The sequence below is a fragment of the Dendropsophus ebraccatus genome, chromosome 2 (assembly GCF_027789765.1).
Source record: "Dendropsophus ebraccatus isolate aDenEbr1 chromosome 2, aDenEbr1.pat, whole genome shotgun sequence".
Classification (NCBI taxonomy): Eukaryota; Metazoa; Chordata; class Amphibia; order Anura; family Hylidae; genus Dendropsophus; species Dendropsophus ebraccatus.
Genome location: NC_091455.1, coordinates 34,856,870 through 34,871,221, shown reverse-complemented (window position 1 = coordinate 34,871,221; position 14,352 = coordinate 34,856,870). Strand labels below are relative to the sequence as shown.

The window sequence follows — 14,352 nt, the reverse complement described above, 5'->3', positions numbered from 1 at the left end:
ACAAAAGATTTTTTTGTCGACGCATTCCCTTTAAGGAGGTTCTCTAATTTGGACAATACCTTTTTTTTATGCTGCGTTTACACAAAGCGATAATTCGCCCAATCGATCGTTTAACAATGTTGAAGCAACGATTTGGTTTTTATAATGATTAGCGTTTAGACTAATAAATCGTTAGAAAATTCGTAAGAAAAATCGTTATTGCGATCGTTTTTAAGATTGCTTAAGCCCATCTTTCACGTAGGGTGAATCTTTGAAAGACTGATTACACGAAGTGATCTGCAAAATTTTAGCGAACGACGATTTGAGAACATGTTGAAAGATCAAAATGAACAATTTCTCGCTCGTTGCTTGATCGTTTGCTGTGTTTACACGGAACGTTTATCACTCAAATGCGATCGTTATTGCGACAATCCGAACGATAATTGTTCTGTGTAAACGCAGCATTAGAAGAGCCTCTAAACATAGGGGTAATTGAGTTTTATAACATACGGAAAAAAGTTTTCTTCACCTCACCAGCCTTGTGTATGGGTTGTGTCTGATCTGCAGTACCAGACACAGCCATTAGACACGAGTGGAGCTGTTTCTAATCTCAAATAATCCCTTGAAATAAAATTTGCCCTCCTATTCCTAGAAAGATGCCTTTGATAAACAAGTTTATTAAAAACTAATAGTTGGAGAACACCAGGTGACACACGAGACGGCTTCAGCGACATAATAATGGTTCTTCGCTACCACTTCTAGATGAAGCAGAAGGAGACTGGGCGTTTTCTAGGAGATATTAAAAGCCTTGCTTGGCAGGATCCCCAAACCTTAGCCCAACACAATTTATGTCATCCAGACTCTGCAGAAGAGAATGCTGGCCCACATCCACCGCTAAATGAATTAAACAAAAACTCATTGCAAAAATAGCAATAAAATCAGATTCTTGCAGCTCTGCTAAACCGCAGAGCGTTCACATCCGTCATGGTCTATAAGACGGACTATGACTTTTAACCTACAAGTCATGTTATGGAGACGTGTTTCAAGGTTAAGTGACTGTCAGGCTAAGGCTACAAACCCACTTGGCGGGTCTGCAGCGAGTCCCCTTGCTGCGTATTTGCAGCGAGACTCGCTGTAGATCCCGGCCCTATACTTTTAATGGCAGACAAACACGAGTTTGTCTGCAGCCCACCCCATTAACCCCGCTGGAGCTGATACTTCACCTGATTCCGGCTCCGGCGGTTCCCGATGTCTTGAGCAAGCCGGAGCGGGGACCAGGTGAAGTATATGCTCCAGCCAGCCGCCCGCAGCCCTGGCCGCCCGATCGCCCCCCCGCAGCACCGATCGCACGCCCCCCCGCAGCACTGATCGCACGCCCCCCCTCAGCACCGATCGCTTGCACGCCCCCCCCGCAGCCCCGGCCGCTCGATCGCCCCCCGGCAGCACCGAACGTGCGAGCGATTGGTGCTGCGGGGGGGGGGGGGCGATCGGGCGATCGGGCGGCCGGGGCTGCAGGGGGGGCGATCGGGCGGCCGGGGCTGCAGGGGGGCGATCGGTGCTGCCAGGGGGGGATCAAACGGCCGGGGCCCCATTGGGGGGGGGCGGGGCGTGCAAGCGATCGGTGCTGCGGGGGGGCGTGCGATCGGTGCTGCGGGAGGGCGTGCGATCGGTGCTGCGGGGGGGGGGGGGGGGCGATCGGGCGGCCGGGCGGCCGGGGCTGCGGGCGGCTGGCTGGAGCATATACTTCACCTGGTCCCCGCTCCGGCTTGCTGAAGACAACGGGAACCGCCGGAGCCGGGATCAGGTGAAGTATCAGCTCCGGCGGGGTTAATGGGGTGGGCTGCAGACAAACTCGCAGCAGGGATGTACATCCCTGCTGCGTGTTTGTCTGCCATTAAAAGTATAGGGTCGGGATCTGCAGCGAGTCTCGCTGCAAATACGCAGCAAGGGGACTCGCTGCAGACCCGCCAAGTGGGTTTGTAGCCTAACTGTACATGACCACGTGATGCCTGGTCATAAAGGTCACCACAGCTAAAAGCGTGCATTGCCTTGTGTTTGGTATAGGGTATAAACCCACACACCGTATACGCAGCAGATACGCAACAAATACACAGCAGATTTGTTGGTACAGATTTGATGCTGTGTTCAGTTATTTAGATCTAATCTGCGAGTTTGCTGCGTATCGCAGCAGTAAATACGCTGCATATACGGTGTGTGGGTTTATACCCATAAAGAAGAATTCCGGCAACAGAGGAAACATTTCACGGCTAAATGGAGGGATCTGTAGCATGTGGCTCTCCAGCCGTTGTGAGGCTACAAAAACTCCCAGCATGCTCTCATAGTAAATTGGCCGAACCTGCTGATTTTGGTTGAATTGAAAAGCAATCTGATATGTTTGACTCAAAACTTTTGGCAAACAACAGGGGTTGTGATCGCGAGCAGTTTTGCAATATACTCTCTTTATTTATTTTTTTAAGTTTTGTATGTTTAAATCAATGTTTTACATATGGCCACTAGGTGTCTCCCTTCCTTTCAAATGGTGGTCCATATTCCCTCTGTGTCGAAAGTCCCAGTGCTTTCCGCGCTCACAGGCATGGCAAGGTATTGATTTACAGCTATTCCTGAGCATGCACGGAGTGGGACAAGTCTTCACTGCGCATGTGTACAGCTGCTGCATGATCACATTTAGTAGCAGAGAATCCTGGGGGTGCTCGCATTGTATGGTCAGCTCTCCTATCACACAGCACCAAAACCTCTGTAACCACACAGTGACATTATATTGATTGAACTGTTGCATAACAAAGAGCATTGTCTCCTGAAATGGAGCGTTTACACGTAACAATTATCGTGCAAATTTGCGCGATAACGATCAAATTCGGACAATAATCGTACGTGTAAACGCAGCAAACGATCAAACGACGAGCGAGAAATTTAATTTTGATCTTTGTTCTCATGTTCTCAAATCGTCGATCGTTCGCAAAAAATTCCCAGATCGTTCCGTGTGAACAGTCGTTCGCCGATTTAACCAATGTGTGAGATAGACTTAAACGATCGCAAAACAAATGTTCCGTACGATATATTGTACCATCTAAAGATGATCGTTACGAAAAAAAATTGTTACTCCAACATCGTTAATCGTACGATCGAGCCAATTATCGTTTTCGTGTAAACGCAGCATTAAGTATAATTAAGTTAATTAAGTTAATTGCCCTCAGTTGATATACAACCTGCACAATGAACAGGTGTCTTTTCTTGCATGAGCGTGAAAAGGACTGGGCCTTCTTGTGTTTGGTCTCTTTTTTTAACAGGGAAAAGACTAAATATTGTCACGGAGCATGGACCACAGTTTGACAGAAAGGGAGACGCCTAGTGGTCGCACGTATAAGCCTGGTCAGAGCCTTAGACGGATACCACCGTCTAACTGCATAATCATGATGCTGTACCAATATAGAGGGCTCTCTAGAAGCAGGTGGTGTGTTACAAACACTGTAAAGACATATGATTTGTGCACCTGTATAAATTGTACGTCAACATTTATTGCTTGAATCTATATATCATATTGATAGTAGGTCATCGCTGTAAAAAACCTAGTAAGGTAAACCTAATAGTAGAAAGCAGTCTATATGCATAGGAAATACATAAAAATCACATATAAATGCCTAACTAGTATAAAGATAAAAATGGATAAAATCTATAAGATAAAATAAAAATTGTGTGTATATGGAGCCTAGTGAGGTTGCCTGCGCCGGGCCCAGCGCAGGCAGCTCACCTAGATGTATTTAGCAGTAGTCCCGAATCAAGAAGTCTGACATAGGCTCGTATCGCTGGATGGCCGTTGGAATAATTATATTAGTGTCCTAGTGAGACAGCTTACTTTCAGATCATACACTTTGGGTGAGATAAGGTGCTATAAATGACAAATGGTGCACTCGAAGGGGGTGGACTCCATTCGTAGGGGTTAGGTGTAGCAGACCTTTACTATTCTTTATAATCATGATGCTGTTAACTATCTCATGTGAGGCAGGGACGGGAAAGGCTGGCAGGATACTCACTGCTCCAAGGCCCAGACCTAGGCGACCCCATAACAGGTTACCACTGGTAAGGAAGACCACACATAAGCAAAAAACAAATAAAAATAAAAAAATAAAAAACTTCCCACTTTTTTCAAAGTGGAACACAATTGTCAACTACCTCTATTTTTGCAGAAGAAAAAAACTCAAGTGTTGGGTTCTTCCTGCCAGCCTTAATACATGTGGTGCTGTTTAAACTAATCTATGCTAATTAACATGTCTTCTGCCTCTTTTCTAGAAGGAAACTTTAACCCATTCAGTGCTGCTGTAGGACGACCAGGAATGTTGATATAAGCATTGAAAACTTAAAAAAAAGTAAAGAAAATATGTATATCACGTTCTCCTATGCTCAGGTACTCAATAAAGCATCTGGAACCACTGGAGGACTTCGACTTTTACTCAGCTTTGCAAAACTAAGACTGTATTTTACCGGAAAGGAAGGTTTACACATCCACGTCTCCATGGTTACAGACTACAAAAAAGCTCTCTATGTAGTCTGATCTAGCAGTCAAGAAACAGAGTATGCAGTATTTACTGTATGCATTGATAGGAATACTTTAACCTTCTAAACAGAGCCCAATGGTTATATTCTACTGTACACTGGGAAATGTTACCAAAGAAGAAAGTGTACAGAAGGTGACATACTTACCAGTTGTCGCAGGTAGTCTTGAATTGTGTTTGGGTAGACAAGCACGCTCACAGCAACCAGGGAATTGAGAGCAAAGTCAAATATTTGGTAGCAAAAAAATGGGATAATCCAAGCCGCATGTTGCTACAGGGAATAAAAAAGAAAGTGGTTAAAGTATAATATATATACAAATATATATATTTAGACTGTGGCTAGAGAGAGACAGTTATAACCAGACGCTTTTATTATAATTGATGTATTCACTGCATTGCCACCAGCCATGTACTGTAGTTGTATAGGTTTTATTAAAGGGAATCTGTCATCACTTTCATGGTGAGACTAACAATTCATCCCATACTTGTTATTATCTATTCAGTCTCCTTTCCCCAATTCTGAGACGCTGCTTTCTGCTGAACTCACAAAAAACAGTGTGAGAGCTTTTCTCGGTCTCCTCCTCCACCCCCTCCCTTCTGAGACAGCTGATGTAAACAAGTCCCTGACTAGCTTTATATGCAACATTGTGGCTTCCTTGTACTGCTTCTTTGTTAATCACAGTGAGTTCATCAGCAACTTGACCTCAGAATACCCCTCCCAGCATTACAAAGAAGCTACAATGTTGCAGATATAGTCTGCCAGGGACTTGTTAACATCAGCCGTGTCAGAAGGGAGGGAGGAGGAGGGGGAGACAGACAGAAAAGCTCTGACACAGATTTTTGTGTCTTCAGCAGAAAGCATCAGCTCAGAACTGGGGGAAGAAGAATAAATAGATAATAACAAATATGAAAGGAATTGTTAGGCCCACTTCACACGTCCGGAAAAAACATCCGGATTTCCTATCAGGAAATCTGGACGGATTTCCGGACCCATACACTTTAATTGGTCACCGACACCCTTCCGGATTTTTCCGGAAGGGTGTCCGTTCCGGAAAATAGATCTGGAAAAAATAGGACATGTCCTATTATTATCCGGAATTCCGGCCCGGACGCCCCCATAGAAGTCTACGGGAGCGTCGGAATCACGGGCACCTTCCTGATGCAAAGCAGCCGCCCAATCGCTCTGCTACCAGCCGCCCGATCAGCAACCGCCCCGTTCCAGACAGCACCCCGCCTCGAACTCGTCCCGGACAGTGTGGGTACCTGTGATTTATGATGGCATACTAGACTATATTATCTCATCAGGAAATCCTGAAGGTTTTTCCTGATGGTTTCCTGATGTTTTCCTGATGGTAACGGATTACTGTCAGGAAATCCTGATACTTTCCTGATGACATTTGAGGTCTCCTGATCAGGATTTCCTGACAGTAAAAACTGACACGGACGTGTGAATGGGGCCTTAATCTTACCAGGGGCAGCAACATATCAAAAGTTAAGTGGAATACCCCTTTAAAGTGTTAGTGTTGTATAAATAAACTTTTAACATGCTGCACAAACACTTCTAAAATTGAGATTGGTTTGGGTGTTAATGCTGAGACACCCTCCAATCAGTATATATATTGCACATAGAAGAAGCACGTGGCAGCATGCTTCACTCCCTGGCTCACCACTCATTCCAACTGATTACAGAAGACGGGCCCCATAACAATGGAGCCCAATAAGGTGGACTAAGAGTTGAGCTGAGAGTGAAGCGCGCTGTCGTGTACTTCTTCCAGCTATGCTTAAAGATATGAGAGAATCAAAAGTAAGACAGGTCAAATAGTTTTTATACTGTATGATAGTATCGCTTTAAGGGCCCTATTACACGGGACGATTATCGTGCGAAAAATTGTCATATCGTTCGAACTTAAACGATAATCGCTCTGTGTAATTGCAGGCAACGATCAAAAAATCGTTCGTATGTCGTTGATCGTTGATTTAGATCTGAACCTAAAATTATCGTTAATTGTTTAAAATCATTTATCGTTAGTTGTTAATCGTTAAAAATCGCTCCATGTAATAGGACCCTAACAGTGCCAAAGACACTATCCTGAAGAAGGAAAGAAGGAAAGCTCACAGCAGTACACTGGTAAAGCAAGACTCTTTATTTACCTTGTAGGCACCGTATGTGGCCATTGCACAGATAAGAATCATTAAGAGGGAAATGGAAGTAGCAATGCACATGTCTGAAAAAGAACAAGAAAATAAGAGGTCAGGTCAAGCATGAAGCAGGTACTGTGCACAGACTCCATTGGTTGGGGTACATAGGGGATGTTATGCCCTAGAAGCAATGCTTTCTTATATATGGAGACCAAAGGACTATGGAGGAGATTTATCAAACTTGGTGTAAAGTGAGACTGGCTCAGTTGCCCCTAGCAACCAATCAGATTCCACCTTTCATTCCTCACAGACTCTTTGGAAAATGAAAGGTGGAATCTGATTGGTTGCTAGGGGCAACTGAGTCAGTTTCACTTTACACCATGTTTGATAAATCTCCCTGGACAGCGAAAGCTAAAGTCACTTTTGGATGTTGTGTGAAAATAGCATCAGGGTGGTTAATTGACCTATGGTCAAGTGACGGTCTATTATAAAGTCTCAGTGACCCATCTAAGGGGTTTTCCAGCGAAAATCTTTTTCTTTCAAATCAACTGGTGTCAGAAAGTTATATAGATTTGTAATTTACTTCTATTAAAAAAAATCTCAAGTCTTCCCATACTTATTAGCTGCTGTATGTCCTGCAGGAAGTGTTTTATATTCAGTCTGACACAGTGCTCTCTGCTGACATCTGCTGACAGGAACTGTCCAGAGCAGGAGAGGTTTTCTATGGGGATTCAGAGTTCCTGTCTCTGCCAGAAATGTCAGCAGAGAGCATTGTGTCAGACTGAAAATAAAACAAAATTCCCTGCAGGACATACAGCAGCTGATAAGTAAGGGAAGACTTGAGATTTTTTAATAGAAGTAAATTACAAATCTAAATAAGTTACTGACACCAGTTGATTTGAAAGAAAAAGATTTTCGCTGGACAACCCCTTTAAGGGTACGTTCACACGTACAGGATCTGCAGCAGATCTCCAGCGGATCCTATGCTTGTGAGCGCACCTCTGACTCTACTAGTAACTCTGTTTGGTCAATTGCCAAATGTATGTTTTTACTTTGTAGGACTTAAAATACAACCAGACACTTTTGGGTCCTCAAAAATGGAGGAATACATTGAAGAAACTACTTAATGTAGACACTACTAGACTATATTTGGTCCATTAAAAAAAAAAGGTTCCGAAATTAGCATCATGACAAACACCTTGGATGTACTGTCTAAGTACAATGTGATCCCAAGCAGGGGCGTAACTAGACATGGCTGGGCCCCATAGCAAACTTTTGATTGCCCCCCTCCCCCCGACTGACCACTTAACGGTCAAGTGAAGTCATAACTACATAACTGCTAGCTCTGGTCAGGAGTGCTTGCAGTTAAAGGGACATTTGCAAAACCGAGGAGACCAACAGGGCCACCCGATGCTGCAAATGATGACGGCTCAGGGGGCCCAGTGTATTGCAGGAGCAGGCCATGGGGCCCCCTGATGCGGCGGGCCCCATAGCAGCCGCTATGGCTGCTGTAGTGGTAGTTACACCCCTGATCCCAAGGTAATCCTTATCATATACTCTTTCTGACAAACATAAACATTAGAAGCCGCCATCACTAAGCAGCCGGCAGACAAGAGCCATTTACTCACTGGCATCATCCATGAAGTCAAAGTCATTCCTCAGTTCACTGTTTGGTAGGTGGTACAGGTCCGGGTTAGCAAGGGCACTCAATAGAATAAGAAGGACCACAGAATTTATTATCTGTAAAGGATAAAACGTGAAGCGTTATAATATACACTTGGGATGGTAGAGTTTTATCTTATGAACCAGTGACCAATATCTCTATTATTTATGTTGTTTCTAAATAGATCCGCCATCCTACATGGGGTCAGATAATGGTTGACAACAACTAATGAAGTCATTACATTGTCCTCAGTGGGGTATAATTCATTCGCTCGGTGCCTCGTCCTGTTTATCTGCCTCTGTTGGAGCTCAATTCATTGCAGTGCAGGAGCAGAGAAGTGACTAGAATCTACTGGACCCCAATGCAAAATCTGGAGCAGGGCCCGGCAACACACATATAATTTATAGTACAGTTCACACTTACGAGGGGCAAAGGGTTCTTGGGCTTCGTCAAACGGAGGGTCCTGGGTGCAACTTCGATTTCTGCAACCTGTATAGGTAGTTAAAGGGGCTATCCCAAGATTAAAAGTCATCTAGAATTCATAGGATAGAGGATAACTACCTAATTGGTGGGGGTCCGACTCCTGGGACCTCCCTGATCCCAAGAATGGAGGTAAATGGTCCTCTGAATTAAAGGGGTACACCAGTGAATTTTTATTCTCTTTCAAATCAACTGGTTTCAGAAAGTTATATAGATTTGTAATTAAAATCTCAAGTCTTCCAGTACTTATCAGCTGCTTTATGCCCTGCAGAAAGTGGTGTATTCTTTCCAGTCTGACACAGTGCTCTCTGCTGCCACCCCTGACCGAGACAGGAACTTTGCAGAGCAGAAGAGGTTTTTTATGGGGATTTGCTACTGCTCTGGACAGTTTCTGTATCGGACAGCAGAGAGTACTGTGTCAGACTGAAAAAACAAAACAAAAAAACACCTGGCTGCAGGACATACAGCAGCTAATTAGTATGGGAAGACCTGTGATTTTTAAATAGATCTAAATTGAAAATCTACATAACTTTCTGAAACCAGTTGATTTGAAAGAAAAATATTGTCTCTGAAGTACCCCTTTAAGGGAGTGGCAGCACCTATGCTCAACTACCACTCCCTTCACACCCTATTGAACGTCCAAGCGTTTTCTAACAGTTATGGCCACTAGTCCCATGGACATTGAATAGAGTGGTGGTTGAGTATGCACATTGCTGCTCCATTCACTCAGGTGACAAGGACCTCCATTCCCATCAAACAGCTAGTTATAACCCATCCTATGGGATAATGTTGAAATCCTTGTGCAGGTGGCTGCAGAGTTCCTTGTGGTTTCATACTATAAAGCCAAGGGATTCCATGTGCCACCATACATTGTACTGATAGGTGCCTAGGTGGGTGGGATTTCCCCATAGAAGTAATGCAGGAGGGGAGAATTGCTCTGTAAGGCCATGTTCAGACGCTATATGACAGCCGTTGTCTGCGAAGTTTACTGCAGTATAGGCCGGGTGAACATCACTTCTTTTGAATTGGAATACAAGACATTTAGGTGTGCCCGCTTTCCAATTAACCATAGGAGACAATGTAAAGTGCGGCCAGAGCCACACTTTACATTGTCTGCACAGTCAATTTGGTGCAGCCGCTATTGACATGTCAGTTTTCTGTGCAGCCGCATGGAATCCCAGCCAGAGTGTTTACACTTCGGCCAGGATTCCATAGGAATCATCTGCAACAAAGACCGTTATTTATTGAAAGTATATAGCGTGTGAACGAGGCCTTAATATAACAACTAAAGGAGCACGCTTCAATTTTCTTTTTTTTAATTTGGAACTCCATATGAAGTAAGACAGTTTATACTACTATGGAGGCCTTATTACAGCTCCGTATGGGACACAGAGTTGTAATTGGGCCTAAGTGTCAGTCTTCACTCTTGTTCTGACTTTATATTCATGAATCAGGAGGCTCGGTATCATAATGAAAAAAAATGCTTAGAAGTGAAAAATATTGAAATAATGTAACCTATATAAATAATAAGTGACTGTCAGAGCCATCCATTCCTATTCAGTATCCATCATTCTACTGTACGCATCATGTAATAGCCAGGTATAATGCACCATAGCGTCTCATGATAAACTTGGCCAGCCTCCAGAGAGATGCATGTAACCAGCCCCACAGAGGTCACCTTTCCAATCCAGATTATTAATCCTCTTTCAGATTATAAAACAAGATAAACATCTTCATGGTTCGGACATTTCAGAGAATTAAGCTATAAATAATTTCAGAGGTTTGAGACCTAAAGAGGACATTGTGGACTCAGCGGGGCAAGAAGAAGAAAATCCGAACCAAGTGCTTAAATATATTTCATTGTTCTTGTTATTTTTGAATTTAGCAAAGTCAGCATAATGCGCAGAACTGCAAAGGAGAGAGGATGTCAGGGCCCAAACAAAGTTATAGAATCCACAATAGGAGCCAAGTACATCAGGCATGGGGAACCTTCAGCCCTGCCGGGCATGATGGGAATTGTAGTTTTGAAACAGCTAAAGCAGGGGTATGGAACTTTGGCCCTCCAAGGTTCATGATGGGAGTTGTAGTTTTGAAACAGCTAAAGCAGGGGTATGGAACTTTGGCCCTTCAAGGTTCATGATGGGAGTTGTAGTTTTGCAACAACTGGTTCCCTATCCCTGAGGTAGAGGGACTAATGCACTAATGCACTAGATGAGTGCATTGCAACAGATACAAATACAAAGATGGTTATAAGATATATGATAGATATAAGATATAAAATATAAGATAGAGACCACTAGTAACTACAGATACAGGAGGGATGCTTACAATCTAGCAGAGTCATCATGTGATTTGTTTTTAATTATGACATTATTATTCAGTTACTCAATTATAACAATGAATGAAGAAAACTAAAGCTGGATGTTAGCGCCCCCCTATCCCCATAAGACATACATACAGTACGTTCTTGCTGAAATATTTTTCAGTTAGATTAGAGATGAGCGAATATGATTAGATTGAGTAGGTATTCGATTGAATATTGCGGTATTCGAAAGATTCGAATTCAATCGAGTAGTGAGGCGAATGCGCAGGAAACATTCGAAAGCCCTCCCATCGCAGTTAGCGCTTTTTATAATCCAATGACCATGCAGGGAGGCCGTGAGGGACCCTGGGAGTACACACACAGCGCGAAAACGGCGTCTACCCTCATTGGATGGCTGAACCACATGACCTCGAATCTTAATATACTTGGCTCCCGCCTCTCTTAAACGCAGATGCGCTTTCAACCTAGTCAGGGAGAGATCTTGCAGCAGGGAGACATAGGTTTTAGTAGTTTAGTAGTAGTTTTGGTTAGGCAGGATTACTACAGAACCCAAAAGTCCTTTTCAGGGCTAAGATCCAGCGAAAAAGTCATCTCTGAATCCAAAGCTCTTCTCAGTGCTAAGACATAGATGATATAACAACAGCATCAGCAGGTGTATTCATTCTAGTACCCTGTGTGTACAAGTGACTTATAGTGTCCCTGTTTAACACCACTAAGGGCACGTTAACGTTATACATACTGTTCCAGTAGCCCACTAAGGGCACCTGATATATACTGTTTCAGTTGCCCAGTAAAAGGCACGTGATACATATTGTTTCAGTAGCCCAAAAAAAGGCACGTCATACATACTGTTCCAGTAACGTTCGTACAGCATTACGTGTGATACGCGCAAATAACATGACGCTCTGCGGACGCACATTGGAATTATTTATGTAACACTGCGCAAGAAATACGAACGAAATGTGTGAACATTGCCATAAATGTTCGTAAAGCGTTCGCAAATATTTCCTTTGCAACTGTCGAGAGTGGCATTATACTGCGATTTTGGGATGTTGGGTGAACCCAGGCATGCTCCCCCTAATGTCCCAGTGTCATTCCGGAGGTGTTTGCATCGTTTAGGGAGGTTTCATTTGATTTCCAAGTGCCGCGATTTTTTTCCCCCATAGACTATAATGGGATTGAATACTCGTTCGAATAGTCGAATATCGGTGCCTATTCGATTCGAATTCTCGAAAGTCGAATATTTCATTACTCGCTCATCTCTAAGTAAGATAGTGTTTTCTTTCCCAGCGAAAGGAGCTCTAATGCAGATGTGGACTTAGCCTGCAGTGTAAACATTATACATTGTATAGGGCAATAAGGGTTATGGATGAAACATGTTCTGACGAAGCACTGAGAGGAGTGGGCCACAGATAATATTCATGTCATTAAAGGGGCACTCCGGCTAAAACTCAGAATGAATGTTAATGGCCGCACAAATGATAGAGGGATCGATCGTGCAGTCCGGCTTGATTGGCACTGCAAATAAGCGTAGATCTCGCTGATTGGCGTGCGTCTGTGGCCACAAATGGCTTTGCATAGGGCTGTGTAAAAGGGCCCTAAGTTATTGCTCTGGTCTGGAGTTTGAAATTAACATAGGGATCTAATCTTTGGTCAGAAGTTTGATTTTAATATAGGTGTTTAGTTAAATTTAGGGTTATATTTATGATTCATGCAGGTATAGGAACTCTTGTCAAACGGTAAGAGTAACAACTAATGTACAATTAGCTGTGAGACACACACTACATGCCTTGTTGCTTAGTTAACATTCGCTAGACTGTTCACCTTTTGCCAGACACATACATTTGCCAGTGAATGTTAATAGAGTGACAAACCATCCAATAGTGCAGAGTGCCAAGGAAAGTATGTACAGGAGCAGGGACTTCTATCAAATGGCAGATGTCTCTGCCCCTGTTGCTTACTCAGCAAATTTAACATTGAGCATCACCATTCATCTTTTGGCATCTCAAATCATATACACATGCTGAGCAGCAAGACAAAGTGTGCCTTGCCTCTAAATGTACCAAGGCAGGTACCCTTGTCTTTGAAAGGAGTCCCTGCTCCTGTCAGCAATTTACATTAAGTCAGTCACAAAAATTGTGGACAAATCCAAATTTTTTGTAAAAAGCATAGTAAGGTTGGTTTATGGCAAAGTATTTCACTTATATTATTATTTGGTTAAAAAAAAGAAAGAAAGAGACATAGATAGATGTTATATATATATATATATATATATATATATATATATATATACATATATATATATACATATATACATATATCTTATAAAGAAGTCTGATGGTGAAGCATTGCTCCTGTCAGCAGCTTCACATCAGTATGAAGCATCGCACCATTAGCTGCAGTTAATTGAGCCCAGAATGTGTTTACAGGCAGGTGAGACAAGACCATCCAGAGATACTAAGAAAAGCTGAACCGTCACCTTCCTCATGAGTCAGGAGCATTAATCTCACTTGCGGAGCCTGTAAACAAACTGCTCATCCCATAAATGACAAACAACAAAAGAATTTCTGCCGTTAAAGGACAAATATGCCGCAACACCGAAATATCTGGAACAAGAGTGAAATACTGATGGGCTTAGGTAACGCGTTAGTTTTTGGATGGTCAGTGCTAAGGGCCCTGATTCAGCAGGGTCCCCCTGGTGACTGTGGTGGGTTTAGACCAAACTGCGGCTCCTCAGTTGTTGCAATACTATATTTCCCATCATGCCTGAACTGCCAAACCCAAAGCTTTAGCTGACAGGGCATGATGGGAATTGTGGTTTTGCAACAGTTGGAGGGGCGCAGTTTGGAGACCCATGGTAGAGGATGGGCGGGAGGTAGGCAAAGAGTAAGGGTAAAAATGAGGACATATTGTAGGGCTGCTAGGTAACACTATACTCTTAACCACCCTCAACATAGTATGGTTGAAAGAAGACACACATTGTGCAGGTTCTCACCACCTATTAGTATGTGGACCAGACCAACATACTAATACGCTTTCTGCCACCTGAGGCAAGAAACTCATCTTGCCTCATGTTGGATTCAGTTCGATTGCAGAGATGCAGATCTCCCAAAGGCCTTTTTGCCACATATGAAGACATTTTAGTGGTAACAGGGGGTCCCTGTTACTTCAATACAAGCCACACACTAGCACTGACC

The 14,352-nt window shown here is 43.3% G+C and overlaps 1 protein-coding gene across 1 annotated transcript in view; it reads right to left on the bottom strand.

Moving 5' to 3' along the window:
• Nucleotides 1-14,352, bottom strand: part of LAPTM4B (lysosomal protein transmembrane 4 beta) — a 61,367-nt gene that overhangs the window by 26,391 nt on the left and 20,624 nt on the right. Inside the window, exons 2-4 of the mRNA XM_069959880.1 lie at nt 8,318-8,429; nt 6,702-6,775; nt 4,699-4,821 (exon numbers count right to left, since the gene is read on the bottom strand). Coding sequence (XP_069815981.1) covers nt 4,699-4,821; nt 6,702-6,775; nt 8,318-8,429 — 309 coding nt within the window. The remainder of the gene's footprint in view (nt 1-4,698; nt 4,822-6,701; nt 6,776-8,317; nt 8,430-14,352) is intronic.